Raw genomic sequence first — 24,594 nt, 5'->3', positions numbered from 1 at the left:
GCAAGAAACCTCCTCCTAAATAATATGAGCTAATGTCGAGAAGTTTTCTTTTGAAAGTGAAAAATTAAAACGAGATTGAAATTGTTGAAGCTTTCAAATTCAGCTAATTTCGTTTTACTTGATCATGTCATTGTTTCCCTCACGAAAGAAAATAACTAAATTTCAATGTTGCCAAGTTTTCTTGCTTAAATTGCATTTTTACCGGAAGAATCTTGGGAATCTCCACCGGAAAATCTCACGGATTTTTCTTCAAATCTCATGCAAAAACCACCAAAAAGTTGGACACAAATTGCACAGTTACAAGATACTTAAAAAATTGAATTTTTTTAGTCAATTTTGCAACCTTGTAATGGAGTTACGTTCCTTAGTTCTGGAAACGTTTGATACGTCCATTGATTTCTACCACTTAATTCATCATTTGAAAAAAGTCTCTGTTCATAATATATACCGTCATTTTCTCCCACATTTCCTCAATAATTTTGGTTTGGAACAGAACTTCACACATGGTTTGACAACAGTTCAGCTATATATTATGCACGTTCTATTACTGCGTCTTCAAGTTTGAACCGAAACGCTTCGTTGCCTATAATTCGTTGCTTGGCTGACAAAAAGGCATAACTGCACATTGAGAAAAGCCCGGGAAAGCATTGAGCTTTATGGATGACTGGGTTCATAGCAAAGTGTAGTTACGCCTTTGTGTCAGGAGGGCGACGAATGTCCCTACTTAATGCCTCCCCCCTCCTCCTGCGGCCCTCATCCAACGGTCGTTTCCATGCGCTTCGTGATAATTTCCACGGTTTCTCTTTTTCAAGCTACATTTACATGGTTTCCTCCCCCCCTCCTTTTAGTAGTTATGACTGGGAGTTTCGACGAGGGCTTCCCACCTTGGCCACATTGATTTTGCGTATGAAATCGAAAGAATGAGTGCTTAGTAACATCTCATTGTGAGCTTACAGACATCGCTAAATTTCCTTGAGAAATACAAAGGAGGGGTATTGATAAAGGGCCGTTTTCGACCCCACGTTGAATTTTCTCCACTCTACGATTTTTCGCTCATGGGAAGTCTATATTTTTACGGAATGCACACTGAAAAAAAAATCTTAAATTTGTCGCCAAGAAGTATTTCTTCTTAAATCAAGAATTTTTCTGGTTAATATAAGCTACTTTTTTGCTTAACCCGGACATTATTTTTCTTGTATCAAGAAAAAGTCAGCTTAAAGCAAGATAAAATAAATTCTTGGCGGCAAATTCAAGAATCATCATGCTTGATCCAAGCTACTTTTTTTTCAGTGCAATATGATTTGGTCACTTTCGGCTTCTTTTGGATCTGATAATGTCCTAAGTATGGGCCCGGGCCAATTTTGGCGAAAAATGCGAATTTTGGGGGTTGAAGATCGAATGCCGATAAATCCGTATTTTTCACCCAAGTAGGTTATCCATGTTAAAGTCTGCATTAGACCCGAGGAGAGACCAAAAATGACCATGTATACATATCTCGTAAAATGTAGACTCTTAATGGAAAAATTTCGTATAGTAGAGAAAATTAAGCTAGCAATACTTCTACTTTTCAGAGATACTGGAATACGGAATATATTTTCATACCAATTTTTCAGATACTTATATTCACAGTTTAATCTTGGATATCTAAAAAATCCAGGGCAAGCTATTCTACAAAAGTGAATGATTTTTGCGGAGAAATTTGGGGACATCTCCAAATATTCATGCAATATTATTCCTAAGCACGGCGAAGTGGCCATACGTTCTCGTCTGATACAAGTCTGTAGAGTTTGCAGTGGCGACTTTCGAAAATTAGCAACACTATAGTAGTTGTTCTCCTTTGAATTAATCACAAATATCGATTCTAGGTGAGGCTACAGAATTTATTATTTTATGTATACATTTAATTAAACGAACCTCCCATTCCGAACTTATGAAACTACCTCCTTGATAGAGATATCGATCGTATTACTCACACCTATTACCAATGCCCAGCAGTGGCGTGGCGTGAATTGCGATGTATCGATTGTCATGCCATTTAAACCTATGGTAAAGAATCGATTACTAAGGTGTTCGCTGCGAACACCCTGTTTATCGATCCTTTTCCATAGGTTTAAATGGCATATTAATCGATATATCGCAATTCACGCCACGCCACTGATGTCAAGTGTTGTAAACTTGAGACGGTGATCCCTGAAAGTTGGCAACTCGGTTTTTTCTCACTTTAAACCCGTTAAAAATTTTGATTTTAGCTGGCCAAGAATCGATTGTTTTACATACATGAACAGAGGAAAACAATGTTGCCAAATTTCACGAATCGCCACTGGCGAGAATAGCCGGTAGAAGCCGCCTGGTTAGCGGGGGAGCCTCTTGAATGTTGATTGAGTACCCACTTGCCTGGATTCCAGAACGGGAACAAAAGTGGGTGGGTTCTGAGAATGGGAAGGAGGAGTAAAACAGGGTGCCTCCCATCCCGCACCAATCACGTTCGGCTCCGTCCTGGATACGCGCGCCCGGTTTCTCCCTCCTCTTTTGACCCCCTTCACCCCTTCCCTTCGCGGCGGTCCGCGCTCCGCAGCGCCGCAACCGCTTCGCGACGCGATGTCCCCTCTCCCCTCTCCTTGCCGCGTCGTGACGCGCTATGACCAATTCTTATAAAATATCATTTTTTTTCTTTTTTCGTTTTTTGCACCTAAAAGCGCAGTGTTTTCCTGCTAGACAGAAAATCGACTTCCTCTAGTCTCCGGCTTTCCCGCCAAATTATGTTGCGTAAAACAAGATCCACTACCAGAGACTACTTTACCAAAAACGTAGTTTGCCGCTACAAATCTTTGAAGCTTGAATTAGAGGCTTGTGATAATCGTGTTCTCAAGTACCTCTTTTAGAGAAGGTAGTTGTTCCAATGTTATAACTTTTCTAATATTTGAAACTTCTATCGGCCGAATTAAGAATACTCGTCCTCTCCTTATCACGGATATTTATTACTGCTTGTGAATATTTTCGGGTCTCTGTTACTAGCTGCCCACGTCTATTTTCTAGTCCATAGAAGGAAAAAGAGGCAAAAAGAGCAGTGAAAGCAAAAAATTGTATCGGAGGAATTTCTGTATTTTTTCATTTTACTTTTATTTTCTAAATGCATTAATTCCGAGCACAAGGCACTTTGGCATATTGAAGTTGAACTGATTTGGTTTTGCCTTGCTTTCTTTCCACTGATCACACATAATTACATCTCTCGAGCCAATACATTTTAACCAACATTTTTTCTGGGGAGACTATATTTCCGAAGAATTTTCACAGAAAGTAGTCACCTGAAAGTATCTTACTGATTTTTAAGATGGTGACCTGTTTGTGTTTAACTTAGAAATAAAAGAGAAAAAATTATCGAAGCAAAGACTGTTCTCATTAGAAGTTCTTGTAGCTCATGAAATTTGATCGGGTGCATCAATACGCAGTGGTAAAATTTCACGAAATCTTTGTCATTGTCATCCAAAACTTTTATCACCTCAATTTTACAACTGGCTAAACTTCGCGACTCAAGTTTCCCGTGGTCTTTTTTCTGTTCCAGCAGTCGATCCGGCCGAGTACGAAAGCGGGAACGAGGAGGAACGGAACCGGCGGGACAACAACTCCAAATGGAAGCGGAAGGGGAAGAAAAGGAAGTTGATGACAATAAACAACAACATCGCCAACAACAACAACAACGACGATGAGGAAAGCGAGGACATGCACGACAAGGGCCGCCGGAAGCTTTCCGCGGACAGCCCGGACCGGGGCGAAGGGGAGGAGGCCGAGGTGGAAACCGAGGACTCGAGGAAAAGCAGAGAGGAAGCCGACGTGGAGGACATGGAATCGAAGGCCATCGACGAGTACACGAAGGAAATCATGCTGAAGAACAGCCATCACCAGCAGGAGCCGGAGCCGGGAGTGGGGGTCGGCTGCGAGCCAATGAGGGGCGAGGAAAGCCAGGACCCGAAGAGCGGCCAGGACGCCCCGAGCGTGAAGAAGGAAAGCGTGGAGTGCTACTACGATAACTACATGGAGCCGCCCATAGAGTGCAGCGGCGTCGTGTCGGTCGTCACGCGCGTCCCGGTCGTGACGTGCGGGATCCAAAGCACCACGGTCATCTGCAGCAACCATGTCTCCGAGCCGGCGCCCCAGGACGACAAGATCATGATGAACTTCGAGCACCCCACCCCACCCCCATCTCAAGGAGGAACTCATCATGTCCCGCGAGAACGAAGAAGGGATGAACGAGACCTCAGGGTCGGAGAACAACCTCATCAACTACGAGTCCGAGTACCACCAGAGCAACCAGCCGGAGCACGTGGAGCAGAACCTCTCGAGTAACAGCTCTGAACACGAGTATCACTCCAATCCCCCCTCGCACATCGACATGAGCGGTTATCAGCACTCGGAGTTCTCGCACCTCGCGGCGACCCTTCACCCCAGTTTCGGGGGTGGAGGTGGGGGGGCCGGCGGGGAGGAGCCCCCCCAACACCAGTACCAGCATCAGCAGCACCAGTCCACGCCCTCGCCCAACAACGAGAACATAATCAGCATCTCCGGCCAGGAGCCTGATAACGAGCTGCACGGCAATAATCGGGAGCTCTTCAGTAATCAGAACAATGTCCACCACTTGCGTCATCAGCAACTGCAGCACCACTCCACCCCCTCCCCGATCAGCGATAGTAATCACATGCTCAACCTGTCCAGTCAGGAGGAGAGCGATCAGCCCCAGCAAGGGATGTTCAATAGTCAACTCAACATGTACCCACCTCCTAATCTGCCTGTGATCCACCATTCCTCGGAGTCTTCAGTCAACAAGTGAGTACTTTATCATTATCGTTACTTGATATGGACCGCGTTAAGCACAAAGGAACCAAGCCACATCAGTTATTGCCAAACTTAATCGGAAAATTTAATTTTTTACATAAAAACGGTTGTCCAATTTTTTTTTGTTTTTTTTTTTTTTTTTTTTTTTTTTGGTGCAAATGTTAGTGAATTTTCTGCACGGCACGGAGCAAATTCCTTAAAATTTTCAAAAAAATCCGCTCAAATGTTCTCTTGTTTTGGTTAAAGTTGGCAATAGCTGATGTGGCTTGATTCCCTTCTGCTAATCGCGGTCCATATAATCCTCTTTTCCTTTTTTTCTGCTTTTTTCATTTTAGATACCTTTCGCGCGATGAATCTAAAAGTTGAGGTGCTCGAGTTTAGATAATGATAACAGGGGTGGTTACTATGTTGTATACAACTATTTAGACACGCGTTTTGGGCTTAGCTCAATAAGTATTAACGTATTTGAATAGTTTTTTGTACTTCTAAAGTTAAACTTTAAAATCCATTATGCGTGCAAAATGATGATCTCGGATGCGGTGATAACTGAGACACAGGATGTGTTGGCGTATTATCACATTGAACAATGTTTCTGAGAAGTAAGGATATCTGTGCCGGGAAGTCTAAAACAGGAAAAAAGAGAAGACACGGAAGGAAAAGTAATGAACATATCCTATAACTTTTTTAGACCTTTCTTTCCACTGAAAAGTAGACATTGGCTCAGATTCAGTTGCCATTCTTGAAAGTTGACCACACTGTTTTTCCCGTATTTAAATGTATATTAAAAAATCGATTCATGGTGAGGCACACCTAAAATCGATATTTTTTTCAATTGATTTAAGTGGAGGAAAAACAGTGTTGCCAACTTGTAACGTCGTTAATGCTCAGCTTTCAGCTTTCTGTCGAGGGAGAGAGGGTTTGCACCATCTTCGCAGCAATGCAACGCGTATTTGGTTCCTTTTTGTCCTCAACTCACAATCAGTGGAATTCGTTCTAATTTCCTCAAAAATTATGAGGAGGCGAAAGAAATACTGAGCTCTCGTTTTCGCTACTACGAGGGGAGGATGCGCGTTAGCTACTTACTTTTTTCATGGGTGGCCGTTCTTTTGAAGCTCATCGTGAATTTGCACACTGAAAAAAAAAAAAAATTCTTGAGATATTATTTTGACTTAAAGTGTCGTTTCTTGTCGACAATGTTTTCTGTAAGTTAAATCCGCGCGATTCAACTCCAATCATTTGTTTTTTTTTTGAGTTGAAAAATCATCATTTTGCTGTCGTTAAGTTCAAGTTTAAAAAAAGGATAGCAAAACAACGTTTGGAACTAAAAAAAATTTTGTCGACAAGAAACAACGCTTTAAGTCAAATGATACCTCAAGAAAATTTTTTTTCAGTGACCTCACGAATGTGCGATATTACGTGAGTTTTCGTTCTTCTCACGTGACCTACCGCAATATCAATAACTAAAGTCCAAAAATGTGTACGTCCATTGCAACGTGTAGGTTTTAAGGAAACTCCACTAATTGTAAGTATAATTTCTGAGTGAATCAGGAAAATTACCCGATTTCAGAGCACCTGTTAGGTTTATTCAAAAAAAATAAGACATGAGCGGAGGTTTGCAATGTCGTCAATGGCGTAGCTAGGAATTCTTTAATGGGGAGGGGGGTCCATTTACATTATTTTGTTTACGTCCCTGATAATATTTTATGTCTGCCCTCCAAAAGTAAAAAAAGGCACAATTAACGAGGCTATGGGGGGGTCCAGACCTCCTGGGAGTTCCCAAGTTCATCAAGAATCGATCATTTTACATCATTTAAATGGGCGGAAAACATTGTTGCCAACTTTCAAGAATCCCTACTGCTCTCCCACATCTGCTAAGTCCGAGCCTGGAAACCATAAAGCGAACAAGTGTTATGATCACAGACCAAAATCTCCGAGGCATAGCCACTCTGCCGTGCTAAGGAAGAACGCCGTATGAGCCTTCAAACGTTGCCAAATTTCCTGCTACAAACCACGAGTTTTCGGAAAAATTTGTGAATATTTTTTCTCCAATTTCTAAGAGGATTTTGTTCGTAGTTTTATCTAAAACGTCTGAAAATGTCAAGGAATAATATACATAACTTTCCTCGAAAATAAATGTTTTATTCGGGGAAATTTAGCAACTCTCGAATGTTCATACGGCGTTCTTCCTTAGCACGGCAGCACTGCGATACGAGCTCGAATTCTCGTCACAGTCCTTCCGATCACCATCCAAATTCCAGGACCATAAATCAACACCATTGCGACTTCCTGCGGCCGCAATTGTCGTGGACCGTGAAGGGGTTAGCGCGGAGACGGACGGAGCCTCAACCACCATAAACGCGACTCGACCCGGCAATTCATAGGAATAAAATCCTGCTCGCATATTTCCCACGCTGCAAACTCACTCACGCACGCTCCCGCCAGCCCGCCGCGCATTTTTCGGCCAGAGGCGAGTGCCCCTTTGACAAGTCGGTCAGATCCCCAAGAAATTCGATTAGTATGATGTTGGCACGAACGTCACAATCCGGCATCGGTGTGGATCAACTTATTTTCTCCATGCGGATCAACTTATTCTCTCCAGTCGACTGTCTTATTTATCATCAAGAACTGGGAATAAGAGAATCGGACACCACTGCGATTGTTAGATGAGCTTTGGGACCGCGTCGAGGGCTCGAAACGTAGGGATACCCAGAGATATCGTCCTCAAATGTCAGCGAGTCGATTCTTGAATCGTTATCGAATGATGTTTATCGATAAATCTTTATCTTAGCAATGCTTTTTATCGATCTAGGTCATTCGATATCGATCAACAATCGAGCTGCAAGTCTTCGCCGACGGCTTTTTTCGCAGTATCGAATACATACATAAGAGTCGTTTTACAGCGCTCTCTGGCGCTTTGCGACGCCTAACCGCCACAGTACCCACTGGAAAAAAAAAAAAAAAAAAAAACACATTGGATCTAGAGTTCTGACTCTTGAAAACATTGACAAGAAAAAATACTCTTGATTCAATCAGATTTAAGCTTAAATCAAAAGGAAATCCGCTCAAATTAAGAGGCTTGGCTTTTGATTTAAGCTTAAATCTGATTGAATCAAGAGTATTTTTTCTTGTCGATGTTTTTAAGAGTCTGGACTCTAAATTCAATTTATTTTTTTTCTCTCACTTTCCAAACTATTTCTATACTATCTAGCATATAAGAAAAAAATTATAGAAAATACTTCAAAATCAGCTCTTTAAGCACTCTCAGATGAAGCGAGAGAAAATTTGCGTGTAAATTCTTCATTCAGCGAATGTGGGCCCGAAACGGTCCTCACAAATACCCCTCTTTTTTGCGAAAATAAACCGGGTTCACTCTGAGTTTCTGAGCCAAAGACTAGAAGAATATACATCATGTAAAATTTAGAGTTTTTTACTGCTGGTTTGACAATGACGTCGGAGAATGAGGATGCATTCTGAATGTTATGTGTTTTTTTTTTTTATCAATAGAGATCTAATTTTTAGTTACGTAACGCGGGCACTGACTTCCCTTTTCCTCTTGTAACGCAGCGCAGCGCAATCCCATGTATTTATAAACGTTAATTTAACTGTTTAGCCTTCCAAGAACTATTTGGTCAGTTCATGCAATTTGCTTCAAATTGCCCTCCTATTATTATAATTCTGAATAATTTGGTAGAAAAATGTATGCCAACTCAGTTAACTGCTATTGGAAGCTATAGGAATAGAGGAAAGTCCCCTGGCGCCACTTGTCCAGGAAGAATTAAGCGTGGAAATCGAAAGGATGGGCGCCAGATTTCGCACAGCGAGAGGATACGGTCAGTCGGTTCGCGTTCGAGTGACAAGATAAAAAGCTCGTCAAATTAAACCATTAAACGGCGCTTAAATAGATTAAGTTCCCTGGATGAAAGCGCGTTGCTGATAAGTCGGGGGATCCCGATAATCGCAAGTGTTCACTATCACCATCGATATAAACAACGTTACGAATGGCACAGCGCAGCGTGTAGTAAAACGCGATACGTTATCCTCTCGGGTGTTTATCAGTGGCTTGGCGTTAATTGCGATATATCGATTGTTGTGCCATTTAAACCTATGAAAAAAGATCGATTATCAGGGTGTTCGCAGCGAACACCTTAGTAATCGATTCTTTGCCATAGCTTCAAATGGCGAGATATCGATTATCGATTATTCACGCCACGCCACTGGTGTTTATGAGCCAGATTGGCGATAACCGGTTGCAGCTCAATTACTCCGATTGTGCATCTATTTACACTGAGGTTTGTGAACCTTATCAATTTACTTATTGTATCTTATTGTTAGCCTCACGCACTGATGAATTGGTTTACTATCCTACGGCGCATTTCTAGACCTAAAACCCACAAAATTTATATCTGTCAGAACAGGTCCGACTCCAATTTTCCATTTTTGTTCGACTAATAAGAAAGAAGAGAACTTTTAATTTGGGCAGTGTTCGTTTCTCTCTCACTAAGATTCGCTAAGATTAGCTGAGGATATGACGTAATGACAAATGTATACGCAATCTAGTTATACTCAGGGTGGTTAATTTGGTCACAAAAGGGATGGTATAAAAACCAAATTACCATTTATTTATTTTTTTTTTTTTATTTTTTTTTTCACATCTAAAAGTTTTTATCCATCGGCGTTTATCGTTACTACTTCAGCAGATATGGCCGGAGTCGGAGGCTGGTGCTGCGGAGCTAAGAAAAAAAACCTTAGAAACTGACAACCCTTGTTAAACTCTTTTTTTAAGGAAAGTTATGAATATTTTTCCTCGAAAGTATCAAATAATATTCAGATCAAATTAAGTCTAAAATTCTCTGAAAATTGGAAAAAAATATTCACAAGTCTCTCTGCGGAAACTTAGGAAGTGTCCTCGGCACTAAGGAGCCTTTTTGCAAAAAATCTTCGATTTTTTGGTCCTCCAATCAGGGAGTTAACATGTCTAATCAATATTACTAGGCAACACTGCTTGAAACCGTCTACGGTAGCGAATAGCGCCCACACACCGGTTAATGAAGTCACAGTATTTTGATTGATAAGCGCGAAAATATTCGCATAGCCGAGCAAAAAATCCATCTGCCAATATGCATTCTCTCTCTCTCTCCTTGGTTCGACGAAGTCCATCTCTCTCATCTAATCGTAAGCGATCGGGGAAAATTTTTTCCGATCCATTTCTCTCCATTCACTTTTTCTGAGTCGCGCTGATCTGATCGCATCTGATTTCGAGCGCAGCGGTTTTGTCTGTCGTAATATTTTCTCGATTCCTAACCGTTAACCTTATCGAATACATTTGAACCTGCGATAGTGTGCGCCAAGTTTTACTAAACATTGTTTTGTTTATCAGTTTTCGAATATTCTTTATGTTTATTATTAGTGCGTGAATTGTACCGTTTGTTGTGTTGCTGAGTTTTTTTTTTTTTTTTTTTAAAAAAAAAAAAAATCATATCACCTGCGGATTCTCCTCCTCGCAGCACTATTTTCAGCATGAACAGATTTAAAACGTACGTTTATACCTCTCTTAATCTGCCGTGCTAAGGAAAAACACCGTATGAACCTTAAGGCGTTGCCAAATTTCCTTTGACAAAACACGATTTTCCCGATAAATTTATGAATATTTTCCTTACAACTCCTCGGATAATTTTGTTCGCAATTTTACCCAAAGTTCCTGAAAATTTCAATGAAAAATATTCATATCTTTAGTAAAAAATAAACATTTTATTGAAGGAAATGTGGCAACTCTCGAATGTTCATACGGCGCTCTTCCTTAGCACGGCAGTAATCCTCTCTCTTCTCATATCTTTGAGTATGTCATATGTCATGTTAGCTCAAAGAATGCGTTAAAGCTTTCAAAAAAATGACTTACGATCATTAATTTTTTTACATCAAGTTTTGATTTTAATTGGACGTCAAGAAGATTTTCTCTTGTATCTTATCTTCCTCATCTCTCATGGGCTTGTCCCACTCAAAACCATAAGAGTAGCACGTACGGCTTAACGCCTGAGGCGCGGAGCACTTCATGGGGTTGGACCGTGAAACGGTCAGGGGCGGAGGCCCCCTATAGTCATGAATGAAACTGTTCATATTAAGCAGATTTCTGATTTACTTTAGAAAGAAAACAAGGAAATCTTCTCGTCGGCCAAAAGAACATCAAGTCACCAGCGTGTAGTAGGAGTATACTGCTGTGCTAAGGAAAAACGCTGTATAAACCTTCAGGCGTTGTCAAATTTCCTACGCGAATTTTCTGATAAACTTTTGAATATTTTCTTTCGAAATTCTCAGACAATTTTGTTCGCAATTTCACTTGAAGTTCCTCAAAATTTAAAGAAAGAATATTCATAACGTTCCGCAAAAATGAACATTTTATCGAAGCAAAGGCAACTCTCGAATGTTCATACGGCATTCTTCCGCAGTAAGGCAGTACAGTCCAAATTTTCAAAGGGATCGCGCTTGATACAGGGTGATTCGTTCCACGTTGAATTATATCAAATTTTTGTAGTTACTTCATGAAATGAACTCATGCTAAGAATCCATTGCGGAATTTTCCGGCTTCACCAATGAACATCATCACTTCGCGGTCCGTCAACTGTAATGCCTGTCACCCGGCAACCCTTTTACCGGCCCGGTCACCGGTCGGTAACCCATGATCGCCCCGTCTGCAGCTGTCTTGTCCTCAGCACGCGTCTGTACCTCTTAGCGCGTGGCTCAACCCCCGGAAGTTCATTCTTAGACGTTGTCCCTGTAGCGGCACACGACGTCATGCTGGCTGATTTTCTTCGTTGGCGACAACTTGCTGGTCAAGTACAAGTCCACTTCCATTCGGCTGGCCAAAATTTACTCTGCCACATTTATATGGGCTGGGAGAGAATTAGAGCTATGGCTAATGACAAAACCTGGTAAAATAAAAGTCACAGTCAATTAAAGGGAGACACTCAGCTGAGGGAACTGGTCGTGTGGTGCTAATTTTCAGTGAATTCAGATGATCAAGTTCATCACGTGGACCTTACTGTTTGCAAGGAGGAGCTACTATTTCTGGCTGATCCATAAAAACTCCAACTGTATATGAAAATCCATGGCTTATATGCTGTTTCTAAAATCAGTCGTCTCTTATAGCTTAATGTAGTTCAAATGTTAAGTACATGTTGTATATGCAATACGGAAAAACGTGTGCCCTTGGCCTTTGCCGCATAAAAATCTCACCGATTGCATGAAAAAGACGTTTGAAGGATTATTTCTGATTTTCAGGAAAATGTTTTTAAGTATACCTAAAGTAGGAATGGTGCTTGAAATAATTGGCTTTTTGGAGAACTATTGAATTGCGCAATTTTGTAAACATGTAGTGTAATTTGTACCGCACTGCATTTAATCTTCAGAACAAAAGTTCACCTCGAGCTTAGAAAACTGATTATACTATTTTATTGAATGAGCTATTTTCAATTCTCTCTGAACCTAAAAATTGCATATCTTGGGTCTTTTTTTTCTTTCGGAGGTGCTGTTATCATTACTAATGGTACTTTTACCCTCTACATCGCAAGAACTTAGTTTCTTTCTTTCTTTCTCTCCTCTTCATACCGAACTTTTGAGAAATAAATAATGAGCAACTGCAGCCTTTCTGGTTTAGATTAATCATCGGCGGATCCAGCAAATTGGCAACCTTATTTTGCTCCATATAAACCTATGGAAATGTATCGATTCTTGGAGGAGCCAGGTGCTCCGACAAGAATCGATTATTTAACATAAGTTCAAATGGAGGGAATCCGGCGTTGCCAATTGGCTGGATCCGCCTCTAAAATAACTGCACTGAGTGCACCGGGTGATTTTCAAATTCTCTAATCGAGTCATTAAATCAGTGCATCACTGTGTCCGTCATTTTTGACGCAATATTTGGCAGCTAAACTGAAGAGATGAATCAGAATGAGGCCAGCTGAAACGACCTTGAAACACTTAGAAGAACCGCTGCTCGAATTGAACTTGTCTCACGTACTCACGTCTATTCTGTTTACAAAATTCGTTTTTATTATTTTTCACTCCCGCGCTCTTCCGAATACTTGGATCGCTCGACTGGTTCGGCGAATTGCCCACTCAGCGTTATGAATCTTATTGGTTTTTTCCGGCCAAAAATCGCTGGCTCTTTCAAGAATAGGAGCGGAGATATTTATCCATCAAAATTACCGAAAAACAGAGGCCATGGAATTTCGGATAATCCAGGAGTTAGGAGCGGTCTTTTGATAAGAGGGTTGGGATAGGATTTGAAAGAATCTAATAAAAAAGTATGTAATAAAATGTATGAAGGTGGGTGGATGACATTTCTCCACGTGGTTCCTCTAAATTTTTTTAGACTAGAAAGGACGGCATGTATAAATTTATAATAATGGTCAATGTGAAGACACCTTGTTTTAGTGCATGTACACATCTTGGACTATAATATCATGATATCGTTCCGCTCCGTAACGCAACGCTTCGTAACGTATTTCCGTTCTGTTTTGTTGAAGAGGTTTGCAAGGAACTGCATTACACGGATTGCATCTATTTGCCTGTACAATAAGTTAAACGTTTAAAAGGAAAAACTTTGCAAATTTTGAAAATGTTAAGGTAGAACGACGCGACGTTCAGCTGTATCTAAAATTTTGTCAAAATCATTTTCTTTTTCGCTTATTTTATTTTATTTTGCAGTGGAAATGCCTTGTTATGTCCTACAAGGATGTAGTTCGAAGTTATTTTGTCGAATTTCAATCGAAATTCTTTGAAATTGTCTACTTTATGGTGCTATATTAAAAATCTCCCTTAATTACATAATAAACCATACATATAGGGCCTCCAAAGGAACACTGGAAGAAAAGTCCCTTAGATTCAGAGTCCAGGCTCTAAAAAAATTGACAAGAAAAAGTACCCTTGGTTCAATCAGATTTTTGCTTGAATCGACAGCCAAGTCTCTTACTTTAAGTGTATTTCCTTTTAATTAAAACAAGAATCTGGTCGAATGCAGCCTATTTGTATTGCCAAATTTTTTAAAGCCTGGACTCTAAATCCAAGAGACTCTTATACCAGTGAATGCAATTGTTTAAGGAATGACGACGAATACAGCCCTCAATGGTTTTTCTTCATTTTGAAGATTAAGTCGTCGCCGGCCGATTCTATGACACTACAACTGGACCGCATTAGGCAGAAAGGAACCAAGCCACATCAACTAAATCCCAATTTAATGTGGAAATTTAATTGTTTTACACGAAACCAGTTGTGCGGATTTCCTTGCAAATATCAGTGGATTTTCTGCATAGTACGAAGCACATTCCCTAAAATGCTCAGAGGAATCCTCATTTCATTTTCTTTCATTTTTTCAACATTTCATCGTAAAAAATTAAATTTTCCAGCTGTATTTGGCGATAGCTAGTGTGGCTTGGCTCCTTTCTGCTAAGCGCGGTCCAACTGGACTACATTTTGCAATTTGAAACTATAAAGTCCAGACCGGTTTAAAAACAACGTATGTGCCATTAGTTTCCCAGTGCACATAAGTGTTTTTTCAGATGAGCCAGAATTTATAGTTCCAAATTGCAAAATGCAGTCCAACTGACCCACTTGCGCCGGAAAACCAGCTGTTCGCGCACATGGAAACCGGCGCTCCCGGCAAAAACGATAAAGCGGAAGGAACCGGCGCTCGCACGCGCGTCGCGGCGCTTCCTCGTCGTGGGATCGAATTCGACCGGCGGCGACGCCTCGGACTCACGCCTCAAATCAAAATATTTACCCGAAAAAAGCCCAAACTACTCCACATTTCGAGACCAATAACTATGTTTTGAGGTCTCGGCCGACTGCGGAAGGTCAGCGTCAGCCGTGGACCGAGCTCAGAACCCGCTGGCTCCTCAGTTTTCCGCGGATTTTCCAATCGCCATCAGCTCCGCGGATCCACTCCGATAGCTCACGTTCCTCGCGAATCCTCACTTATCGCGCTCCGTTTTCGCAAATCGCGCTTTGATTTGATTTTCAATCCACCATCAGTCCTCGTCGTGTTAATGCGCTGCCTCAGTGAAGTGTATCTCCTCACCGTTTTCTTCTTTTTTGCCATTTTTTTAGTCGCCCGGGGTGTCTCTCCACTCTTGAGCAGGAACAAGCAGACCGCGTGTGTGATCCTGATTCTAGTTTCGCTTTTCAAGCTTGCTTGCGTTGTGGTTTCGCCGACGCTGGAAATTCGCTCCGGCAGTTTGTTTATAATTATGGCTGTCAAATCTTTGATTATCAAGTATTACGTCCGTTGAGAACCTAATCAGGCCTGAGGATAGCTTCCAGTTGAAACACTCTAGGAGATAGGTATATCTTTGCGATCTAAGTGGAATGTGTAATTTCCCTCTGGTTTTTTCATCATTATTTTACTTAAATTATACAAATCAAAGTTTAAAATATTATCACTATACATTGCAGGAGAACTCCTATAAAGAGACAAGAAGATAATTTTTATCAATTTACTTACATGCAAAATGCGATTTAATAATTATTTGTAGAGTCTCAATTCTCCCTTGACTTGTAGCAATTTTTTATGCGAGGATTCATATTCTTTCTTATCCTTGCCTCTTAGGCGGATGGTCCTGTAAAAATTGGGCATATGCTGAAAGGAGTTATGAACATGCGAAATAAATTAAGAAGAACCATATGCGTGCAGTGGCGACTTTTGAAAGTTGGCAACTCTGTTTTTTCCCCCACTTAATCTTATGCAGAAGAATCGATTCTTGGTTCGGCACCCTGCCTCACGTAAAATCGATATTTTTAATGGACTTGAATGGAGAAAAAATAGTGCTGAATCGCATTTCAGCCTTAATTCATTCAATTCATCCCAGAGATAAAGTTATCTGTAGCGTCAGGCAAGAGGTAAACAGAGGAAAAAATACCCCCCGCATGAAAATGAAAATTTCAATACATTCATAATTTGTCATGGTATTTTTCTACATTTTCCTCCAGTTCATTTATGTTTAGAATATCTCAAATTATCTTATCAGTCGTATTAAACAATGATGAAGAATATTTCGCATGCAATTTTATATGAAAGCGTCGCGGAGGTCGAGGAGAGTAAATATTTTGCTAAAGTTTAAAAATTTCCATAAAATGTTTAATCAATCAATGTATTGTCACTAAATCCGCGTTTAGACGGAAAGGCTTTATCAAATGAAAGTGTTTGCCATCATTCGTTTACTCAAGCTTTTCCCCCCAAGTTGTTTTGTTATTGCCTTCCCCCTCAACGAGGAGGGAAAATTCATCCATGCTACAAGATCAAACAATTTGTTATGTAACTGCTCGTTTCTCCTTTAAAAGAAATCCGTTGGTTTCTGAGAAAATTGAAAGAGCTCTCTCAAAGAACCATTTTTGACGCGAGTGAAATCCCTCAGTTAATGCCTTTCAACTAAAAGCTTTGATAAATGTCTTTGGAATGACAGGAAAAGCAAGTTTTCTCCAAGTCCAAGGATAAAATATTTTTGAGACCTAGCAATTCCTATTTGATAAATATACTTAGGTGAGGCAAAAGTCAAGCGTGGAAATCAACACTGTTTCTAACTCATTATATTATATTATATTGTATTGAAACATTTGCATAAAAAGTTGAGCATGATGTTCTTCGCTGAACAAATTCTCTTAAATTTTGGTTTTTATTAACCATTGAGTACATTTGCGATCTGATTTTACAAAAATACTTTTACTCTGTAAGAGGACAGGGAGGGCAGGGTCTTTAAAAATATAATAATTCTCAAAAATATGATTTTTCTCTCCTCAGCCGCACCACTTTAACTCATCGCTGTACAAATTGCTATTAATTAAATTTGTGCCCGAGAAACTGTCAAAGCTATGTTGTTTTCCATAGGCCAGAATTTGAGCGCGTCGCATACATTTTTAAAGGACGTAATTATTTGTCAGCCATAATTATAAACTAACTAACCTATTTCCCAAACACATTTCAGCTTTGCATTTTTGGGTGACACTCAGTAAGAGCACGTGATTGAAGTGTCGTGATCTATACAATTTCTATACGGAATCAATTTTAACGGATCCCGGGGGCGCATTTCCAGAAGTTTCAAATTTTCCTCAAAAATGCACAACGAGCACTAACAATGCTTTTAAATCGACCGATCAGAGCGCATTTCCCTATCGATTCCAGCTGATCTGCAGATCGCAGCTCCTCTCAGTTCGCAGGGTCGCAGATACACCGCAGTTCGTTTCCGCCGGAAAGCAAAAATGTCGAAGAAAACGCAGAGCGAGTCCCCGACTACTACAATGAGCGATGCTGTCGATATATTTCATTTGTGAGACTTTTTACACTTCCTGTCTTATGATTCTGTGTTACCGTGTGTTTCTGTAATTTTTTCATTTAACCTCCATAAAACTATTGTCAATCGTCTAGTAATTAAGAATGGATGATTAATTGTACACTTCACTGGAAAATAAGTCTCTTGGATCCAGAGTCAAGACTCTTAAGAAAATTGGCAAGGACAAAATGCTCTTGATTCAGTCGGAGTTTTGCTTGCATCGAGAGCCAAGCCTCTCCTAATTCAAGCGGATTTCCTTTCGATGTAACTTTTTGCTGCATGAGTCAGTTACCGATTTCAGAGAACAAATCTACATTGTACAATGTTTTTAGGAGTGCAGGAACAGTTGAAGTCCCAATTTATATATTTTGTTTTTGGAAAGTTTGGAGATCAGACCTCTAAACAAAAATCCGAATAAATCGAGAATATTTTTACTTATCAAATTCTTTAAGAGTCTGGACTCCGGATCCCAGATACGTTTGTCTAGTGTTGACTGTAAAAAACGACTCATACATTTAATTTCAGGCAATACAACCGTATCTGCAATATTTTGCATCCTTGCTTCGTTACTTTTCCAACAAATTGCAAACAAAGAGATTCGACATCGAAAAAAAATACACGGAGAAATATACAAGGGACGAGCCTAAGTACAGTTCTCTATGGAGACTTACTGCTGTTTTGTTGATATCGACTTTAATTATTTTGGCACACCTCCTTGTGTTCTCCAAGAACTCTCGAAATTCACAAAAAGAACGAATTTTGCTGTTGAACTGGAGTCATTCAGTTTTTTCAAATTAGATTGGTAGAATTTCGTAGGTTACTATCGCTGGCTGAGTGAGTGTGATGAACTGATGCGCCTTCGATTTATGGGTATGCAATGAGGACATCATCCAAGTTCGAATAGTTGCATTCAGATTTTGGCATTCTGTTGTAAAGACGAAGGAGTTCAATTTCATTTCCCGGTTGTATGACTACGACAAAAAAGATTGCAATTTTTTAAAAGAGACTCCACCCCAAAAATTTAGTATTTTTCACTCTCTTTGGCAACACTTCAGCATAGCGTATTTCAAACGTGCAGTGCATGTTTTTAGACATAAGGTGAAGGTACACCGGTACCTACACTTCTTGCGCGGGAACTCGTTCGTCCGCCGTTCAATAAATGGAGATGTAAATCCAATTATGCTGTGTCCACGTTCTTTGGTAACGCACTTGACGTATCAGTTTTTGAAAATAGCCTGCAAAGAGGATTAACAAATCATTAACTTGAGGATTCAAGAAGTAATAACCCTTTAATTTTCTCAATTGTTTACTCTTTGCTGTGATTAAGGGTTCAGTGAAAAATTATCATGTAGAGATTTTATTTCGCTATTCATCTTCGGAGAATCGATTGTGGCGCTGGCTTGCATTCATCATTTCCAGCAGTTGCTTCTATTATGTTTGGTTTATTTTCCATTATCGACGAACTTGATAGGAATCGTCTTGCAGTGACTATTCTCCTCCTAAGCTCGTCAGGACAACTTACTCTCCGAAAGACAACACCGCGTCATAATTTAGTGAAGCAAATCGACCATGCTGTGCGGAAACTGGAAAGTGCTGACTCGGAAAACATCAGGCGAGGTCCACTTGAACGTTTAGGGAAGCTCAGCACACTGAAATGCCAAACAAATCTTGGCTCGTTTCGTCATTCTTTTCAATCTGTGCTTGATTGCTATTTATTATTCTTATGATCAACGTGAGACCTGTGTTTTTGTACTTGATGAAGTTACCAACTAAAAGGCCTCATCCTTGGGCAGATTTTCCTGCCAAATATTTCGAAGTTTGATTATTCGACGCCAACAATCCAAATTCATATCGGTATCCCAGAGCTAAAAGGTACCTTACTCACATTTTTGGAAAAATCGAGTCTGTGACGTCTTCGAAATCTCCGGTAACGGTTCCGCGTGTGTGTGAAATTTGGTTGCCTTATCCTACGCCGGCTATGAGGCACGGGGTTTCAAAAATTGCGATTTACATTGGAATCGAAGGGGCCGACGCGCGGTTTTCCTCTGATATCTCGAGAAGGCTAAACTATAGTTAGAGTTACCTTTTGACTCGGGGGAACCAATATTTTTACCCCCACAAATTAAGGGACTTGGGAGGACAAGGAAAATAGGTGCAGTTTTTGCTATGTCGAGAAATATGTGTTTGAAGTTTCGAAATCAATGGAGCCTTATGGCAGAAAGAAATTTCAAACTGACTTGCTAACGGTTAAAAGTTGGAATTTGGAAGCGGATTTTTCACAGAATATGCATTAAGACTAATTTCACTCAAAATCATCAATAATTTTCTTTTTTCAAATACTGCACTTGTGAGTCTTGTCCTCCAGGCCCCTAAATTGTGCTTTTTCCTTAAGAATACTCCACCTTGGATTCCAAACTTTCAAAATTTTTCGAAGCTTACATCAGAATTTTCAATTTGATTTTTCTATTTGTTTCAGCCCGTTGTACCATCGGACAGCGGGGGCAGCGGGGCTTTTTACGGCGCCGTACTTTTCGTCCTCGAGCCCGACCGGAACGAGCGAGACGCCCAACATCCACTCCATCCCGGGCGTTAACATGTGGCCCACTCAAGGTAACGCTCCACTTAACGCTTACATTTGCACCCCCATAACATCGAGTAGAGCACGCGCCCTGAGTCTCGTTTCCTTACTATGCAGGCTTCAAAACCATTAAGACTGGAACCGATCCATCTAGAAACAAGTATAAACCCTCCCTTATTAGAATCCTCGTGACGGAGGATTTGCAAGTTTCTGAATTTTGATGAATTCTATTAAACCAGGTGCTCCGAGTGCTTCACGCCTGAGGCGTTGTGCATTACGCGTCACTATTGTGATTTGAAATACTGCAAGGGGGTCCGCCCCCTGACACCTTCGCAGCTCAACCCCCTGAGGCGCTTAGCGGCTCAATCGGTACGCGTTACGTGTTACTCTGATATGATATGATATGATATGATTTTATATTTTAGGGTATCATATAATACTAAGATAAAAACTACCAAAGGTGCTAAACACGAGGATCTCTTGAAACAAGACGAATGGTCAAATTATCAGACATTTTGGCGAGTGCTTGGGGCAATCACTAGTTGGTTTTTTTTTCTCTGAGCTTGAATTCATAATATTTTTCTAATTTTTTATAAGATGGTGCTTCCAATGAAGTATTTATCAATCAGTTCTCATGGAATTTTGGATCAATTTAAGGGTGATTTAATGATTTCAGCGCTTAAAAGAGCGCATGGGCTCCTAAAATGGATAAAAAATAGATTCATTAGTAATATTGATCCAAAAATCGTGGTTTAGTCATTTTTACGTCCTAAATATTGAAAAATTGAGAACTTTAGGCGAGCAAAATGCATTGTTTATCTGTCATCAATGATTATTATCGAAATAGCACGTGTAAGTAGGCTATTTTGCAAGGCACAAAATATGACCGATGAATAGCCCATGAAGTCTCGATGGCATGCTTGAACTTTAACTAAATGATGTTCCTCTCTTCACAGGTTATTCGCTATCTCCGAACTCCTCAACACTGTCATACTTGAACACGTCAAATGAAGCCGTCAATGCAATTTTTCAGACTATGACGAACAATCCAAACTTAGTTAATCCTTCTTCTTATGGAGTGTCCAGCTCGAATCCATCCGATTCAGGCTACTCTTCAATCACCTCCACTCCTCAAAGAAGTCGCTCCTCTAGTCAATCTCAAATTTTTTCGCAAGCCTCATGTGAGTATCAATTATGTAGTTAAGAGCCACAGGAACGTTGTAACTAACAATTCTGGAAACATTAACTGAAGCTATCGGGACCAAGAAGCCCGGCAAATCCTATTTACATTATAATAGCTTAATTTCGATTTAATTTTATCTGCACATAGAATGAAACGTCGGTCCCAATTTTTTGGTTAATTTTTGTCTTACGTTTCTTGCGGCCCTTCCCCAGATTCAATCTCTATCCATTTATAGAATTGTTTAGTGTAAAATATCAATTTTGTTATGAAATCTTCACCTGCCATTCGATTTTTGATGCATCATGTAACAAATTAATGATTGTCACCTCTTTACAAATCAGAAGCAGTGGCGGTGCGTACTTTGCGATAAATCGATTAATCTGTCATTTAAACCTATGAAAAAAGGATCGATTAACAGGGTGTTCGCAACGAACACCTTACTAACCGATTATTTACTACAGATTCGGGGAGATATCGATAATAGATCATTTACGCCTCGCCACTGATCAGAAAGTTCCACCAATGTGGATCAAACGTATTTCCAATGAGAAAAAACTTAAATCTGTATATTTAAAAGGGAAGATACGTTTTGGAAACCGTAATTTCCCTCAGTTTTGCTCAGGTTATCTCCATTTTATAAATTTTTCGATACAATAATTTAAAAAACCTGACAATGATGGTATTTAATCCTTAATTTTTCTCTTTTTGTAGTAACCAATGCAACGTACGGGTCATCGCATAACCCAGAATCACTGCCATACTCGACGATCAGTAGTCTCCCAAATTCCTCCGGGCCTTCGAGAGGCAGATCATCACATCAATCAATAGTTCCTTACCCTAGTGCAGCTGCCTCTTTATCTGCGAGTGAGTATTTTCCTCCATTTGATACCAATTCTTGATTTGCACTGAAAATTGAGTCCCAAAAAAATCCCAAACGCTTTATGAGATTGGTGGGAGATACAAGTTTTTCAAAAATTCATCACTGGTAAAAAAAAAAAAAAAAAACCTCTTGAACCAATGCCGCATTGCATTGACTTAAGAGTGCAGTTTCTTGTCACCGGATTTAAGAGTCTTGAACTCTTGTTTCAAGCGGATTTTGCATTGAAACAAGAGTGCAGACTCTTAAATCCGGCGACAGGAAACTGCACTCTTGATCAAAGAGGTTTTTTTTTTTTTACCAGTGACTTCGGTTCGTTGAGTGATAAATCAATCATTTTAAAAAACTCACCACTTTCACTCCAGATTTGTTTGGTAAAAAAATTCTAGAGTGAAAGTGTTGAGTTGTTTTTTTAAATGATTGATTTATCATGTATATATACATTCACTCCTTTTGTTAAAATTCGTATCTCTTTGTTGGGGTTTCTTATATTCTAGAATCATGCCTTTTGATTTTTGAAACGCTGTTGGCGAAAAATAGTTCCTTGCGGTCATCATTGAAAAAAACCATGGTGTGCAAAATTAAGTTCATGTTAAACGTTGGTATTTTTTCAATTTGTACTTCTCAGTTTTCAGTGTAAATGTTGTTTTTTTTTTTTTAAGTTACTTATCTTCATTACATTTGTTTGTGTCTCTTAAAATGTTTCTATATTAAGAGGTGTAAGTTTACTTTGATAAAGCTAGGTTTTGATTTTGCTGGTTCTATAAACAGTATAAAGAATAAATAAGTTAAATCATTTAATATATTCATGGTCAGCATCGCTACTCCTACAGTGTCACGAGCAGATAATTTTTTTGATTCGTCATATTTGGTGATTTTTTGGGAGTTTGTCTCATTTAACTCTCAGTTTATGAATATTAAAAGGTCAGACGCACCTAGATATTCATAGATATACATTTTTATAACTGAATCAGGCAGCTCATTCAAATTGAAGTCGTAAAATTTTGAAGAAAACTCAAGTAAGACAATTTTGTCGTCACCGATCTCTTCGGTAACAAGTGGTGATTCTGAAAGTAGGCAACCATGTTTTTTCCCCATTTAAATTCGTTAAAAATATCGATTTTAGGTGAGGCAAGCTGCCACACCAAGAATCGATTGTTTTACATGCATTTAAATGGAGGGAAACAGTGTTGCCAACTTTCAAGAGTCTCCACTGTCGGTAACACGACAGCTTTTGCCAGCAGAGGCGGATCCAGCAATTTGGAAACACCGAATTCCCTCCATTTAAACGTATGCTAAATAATCGATTCTTGTCGGAGCACCTGGTCCTTCCAAAAATCGATACATTTCCATAGGTTTAAATGGCGGGAATCCGGTGTTGCGAAATTGCTGGATAGGCACATTTTCTTGAGGTGACCTCGTCTAATTGGGTCAGTGAGGCAGTCCGCCACGCGGCCTTGATACCGGGAAATTTTGAGAAAAATTCACTAGGTTCCGCGTTGAAAATGAGAGAGACTGATTCCGTGTTTACCGAAGAAATCACGCGCGGTCGATTGGCCGATTGGCCGACTCACACCAACACCGAACGACCTCAAGTGCGTAAAAACTCTCCTCTCGTACAGCGTTATTTTGTCAACATGCTCCGAGTCTTGCTATGTTAGCGCTGTTGCCTGATTTAAAGGGGCAGAAAATACAGACACTTCATTGTGCCATCATCTCATTCATTTCTGTCTCCGTTTTTTCCCCTCGTGACAGAAGGTACCGTTTTTTGTAAGATTTCTACCGTGGGAACTACAAAATTACCAAACATAGTAAATTAGCCATCGTTGTAGTAACCGCACCGCACGTGAGGTTCTCGATGACTCGTGGAAAACTCCTGAACCATAGGACTTTTTTCCTCCTTCCGATCGAAAAAAACAAACAGATGCAATTATTATTACTTCAGCGCGCTGAAGTAAAGGTACTGTCGTATGAACCTTAAACTATGTGTTATATCGACCGTATCTTCTCAATTTTGGTGCATGTAACTAAACTTTCAAACCAAATCAAACCGTCAAACTGTCGAACTATCCAACTGTTGGATGAACCGAGGGTATACGGTTCCCAGAATCAAAAGTGCGGGTACATGGATCAACAAATGGTGCGGCTTTTGTGGACACACTGCACCACGGCTTAAATGGTAGAAACTTATCAGTGTAGTTTTAGTTTTAAATTCAGATGATATCAATTTACGCGGTAAAAAATGTTGAAGCAATATCCGCAATCCGAAAAGTCCGGCAGTCGAAGCCAAGATTTGCGGTCCCGGCTGCCGAAATTCTCGACTCGAGTTGTTGAACTTTTTGTGTGCGGATGGACCAAACAAATCGAGTGAATTTTTACTCAGAGCACATATCGACGGTGAAAGTCGGCAATCACACAACTCGTTTTCGGTGTCTGAAAATCTCCGCCTCTACGTCATTTTCTCAAAGGAGAACAAATTGATATTATTTCTTGAAGTTTTTGCAGAATTTTCCTCGCATTGAGAAGAAAAATCATGACAGTTTTAAAGAATTGCCGTTGAGTAGTTTTCCATTTAAAAAATAAAGTATGACAGGAAGTCTGCGACGTCGCAAACCGAGTTATGTGATTGCCGACTTTCACCGTCGATATATATTCGAGAAAATAACTTCGAATATTATTCCATTAGTCCATATTCATCCGTGTAATTTAGCGAATAGTGTAAAGAGATTTACTTCTAGACGATCGCTATACTTTTCAGTCATCTGCGATCATCATTAGGGATTCAGAATTTTGTTATGTTTTCTGAGAG

At 40.0% G+C, this 24,594-nt stretch overlaps 1 protein-coding gene across 4 annotated transcripts in view; it reads left to right on the top strand.

The window, feature by feature from the left end:
* Positions 1–4,083: 4,083 nt before the first annotated feature.
* Positions 4,084–24,594, top strand: part of LOC109032980 (uncharacterized) — a 43,150-nt gene continuing 22,639 nt past the window's right edge. For all 4 annotated transcript variants that reach the window (XR_002008978.2, XM_019045349.2, XM_019045345.2 and 1 more), the window contains exons 1-4: positions 4,084–4,821; positions 19,624–19,757; positions 20,682–20,906; positions 21,620–21,772. Coding sequence is in view for 3 of the 4 variants with exons in the window: in XM_019045349.2 (XP_018900894.2) it covers positions 4,220–4,821; positions 19,624–19,757; positions 20,682–20,906; positions 21,620–21,772 (1,114 nt within the window). In the remaining variant the exon portion in view is untranslated. The remainder of the gene's footprint in view (positions 4,822–19,623; positions 19,758–20,681; positions 20,907–21,619; positions 21,773–24,594) is intronic.

Source organism: Bemisia tabaci, chromosome 7 (genome assembly GCF_918797505.1).
Source record: "Bemisia tabaci chromosome 7, PGI_BMITA_v3".
NCBI lineage: Eukaryota > Metazoa > Arthropoda > Insecta > Hemiptera > Aleyrodidae > Bemisia > Bemisia tabaci.
Note: the sequence above shows the minus strand (reverse complement) of the source record. Positions and strands in the feature narration are given on the sequence as shown.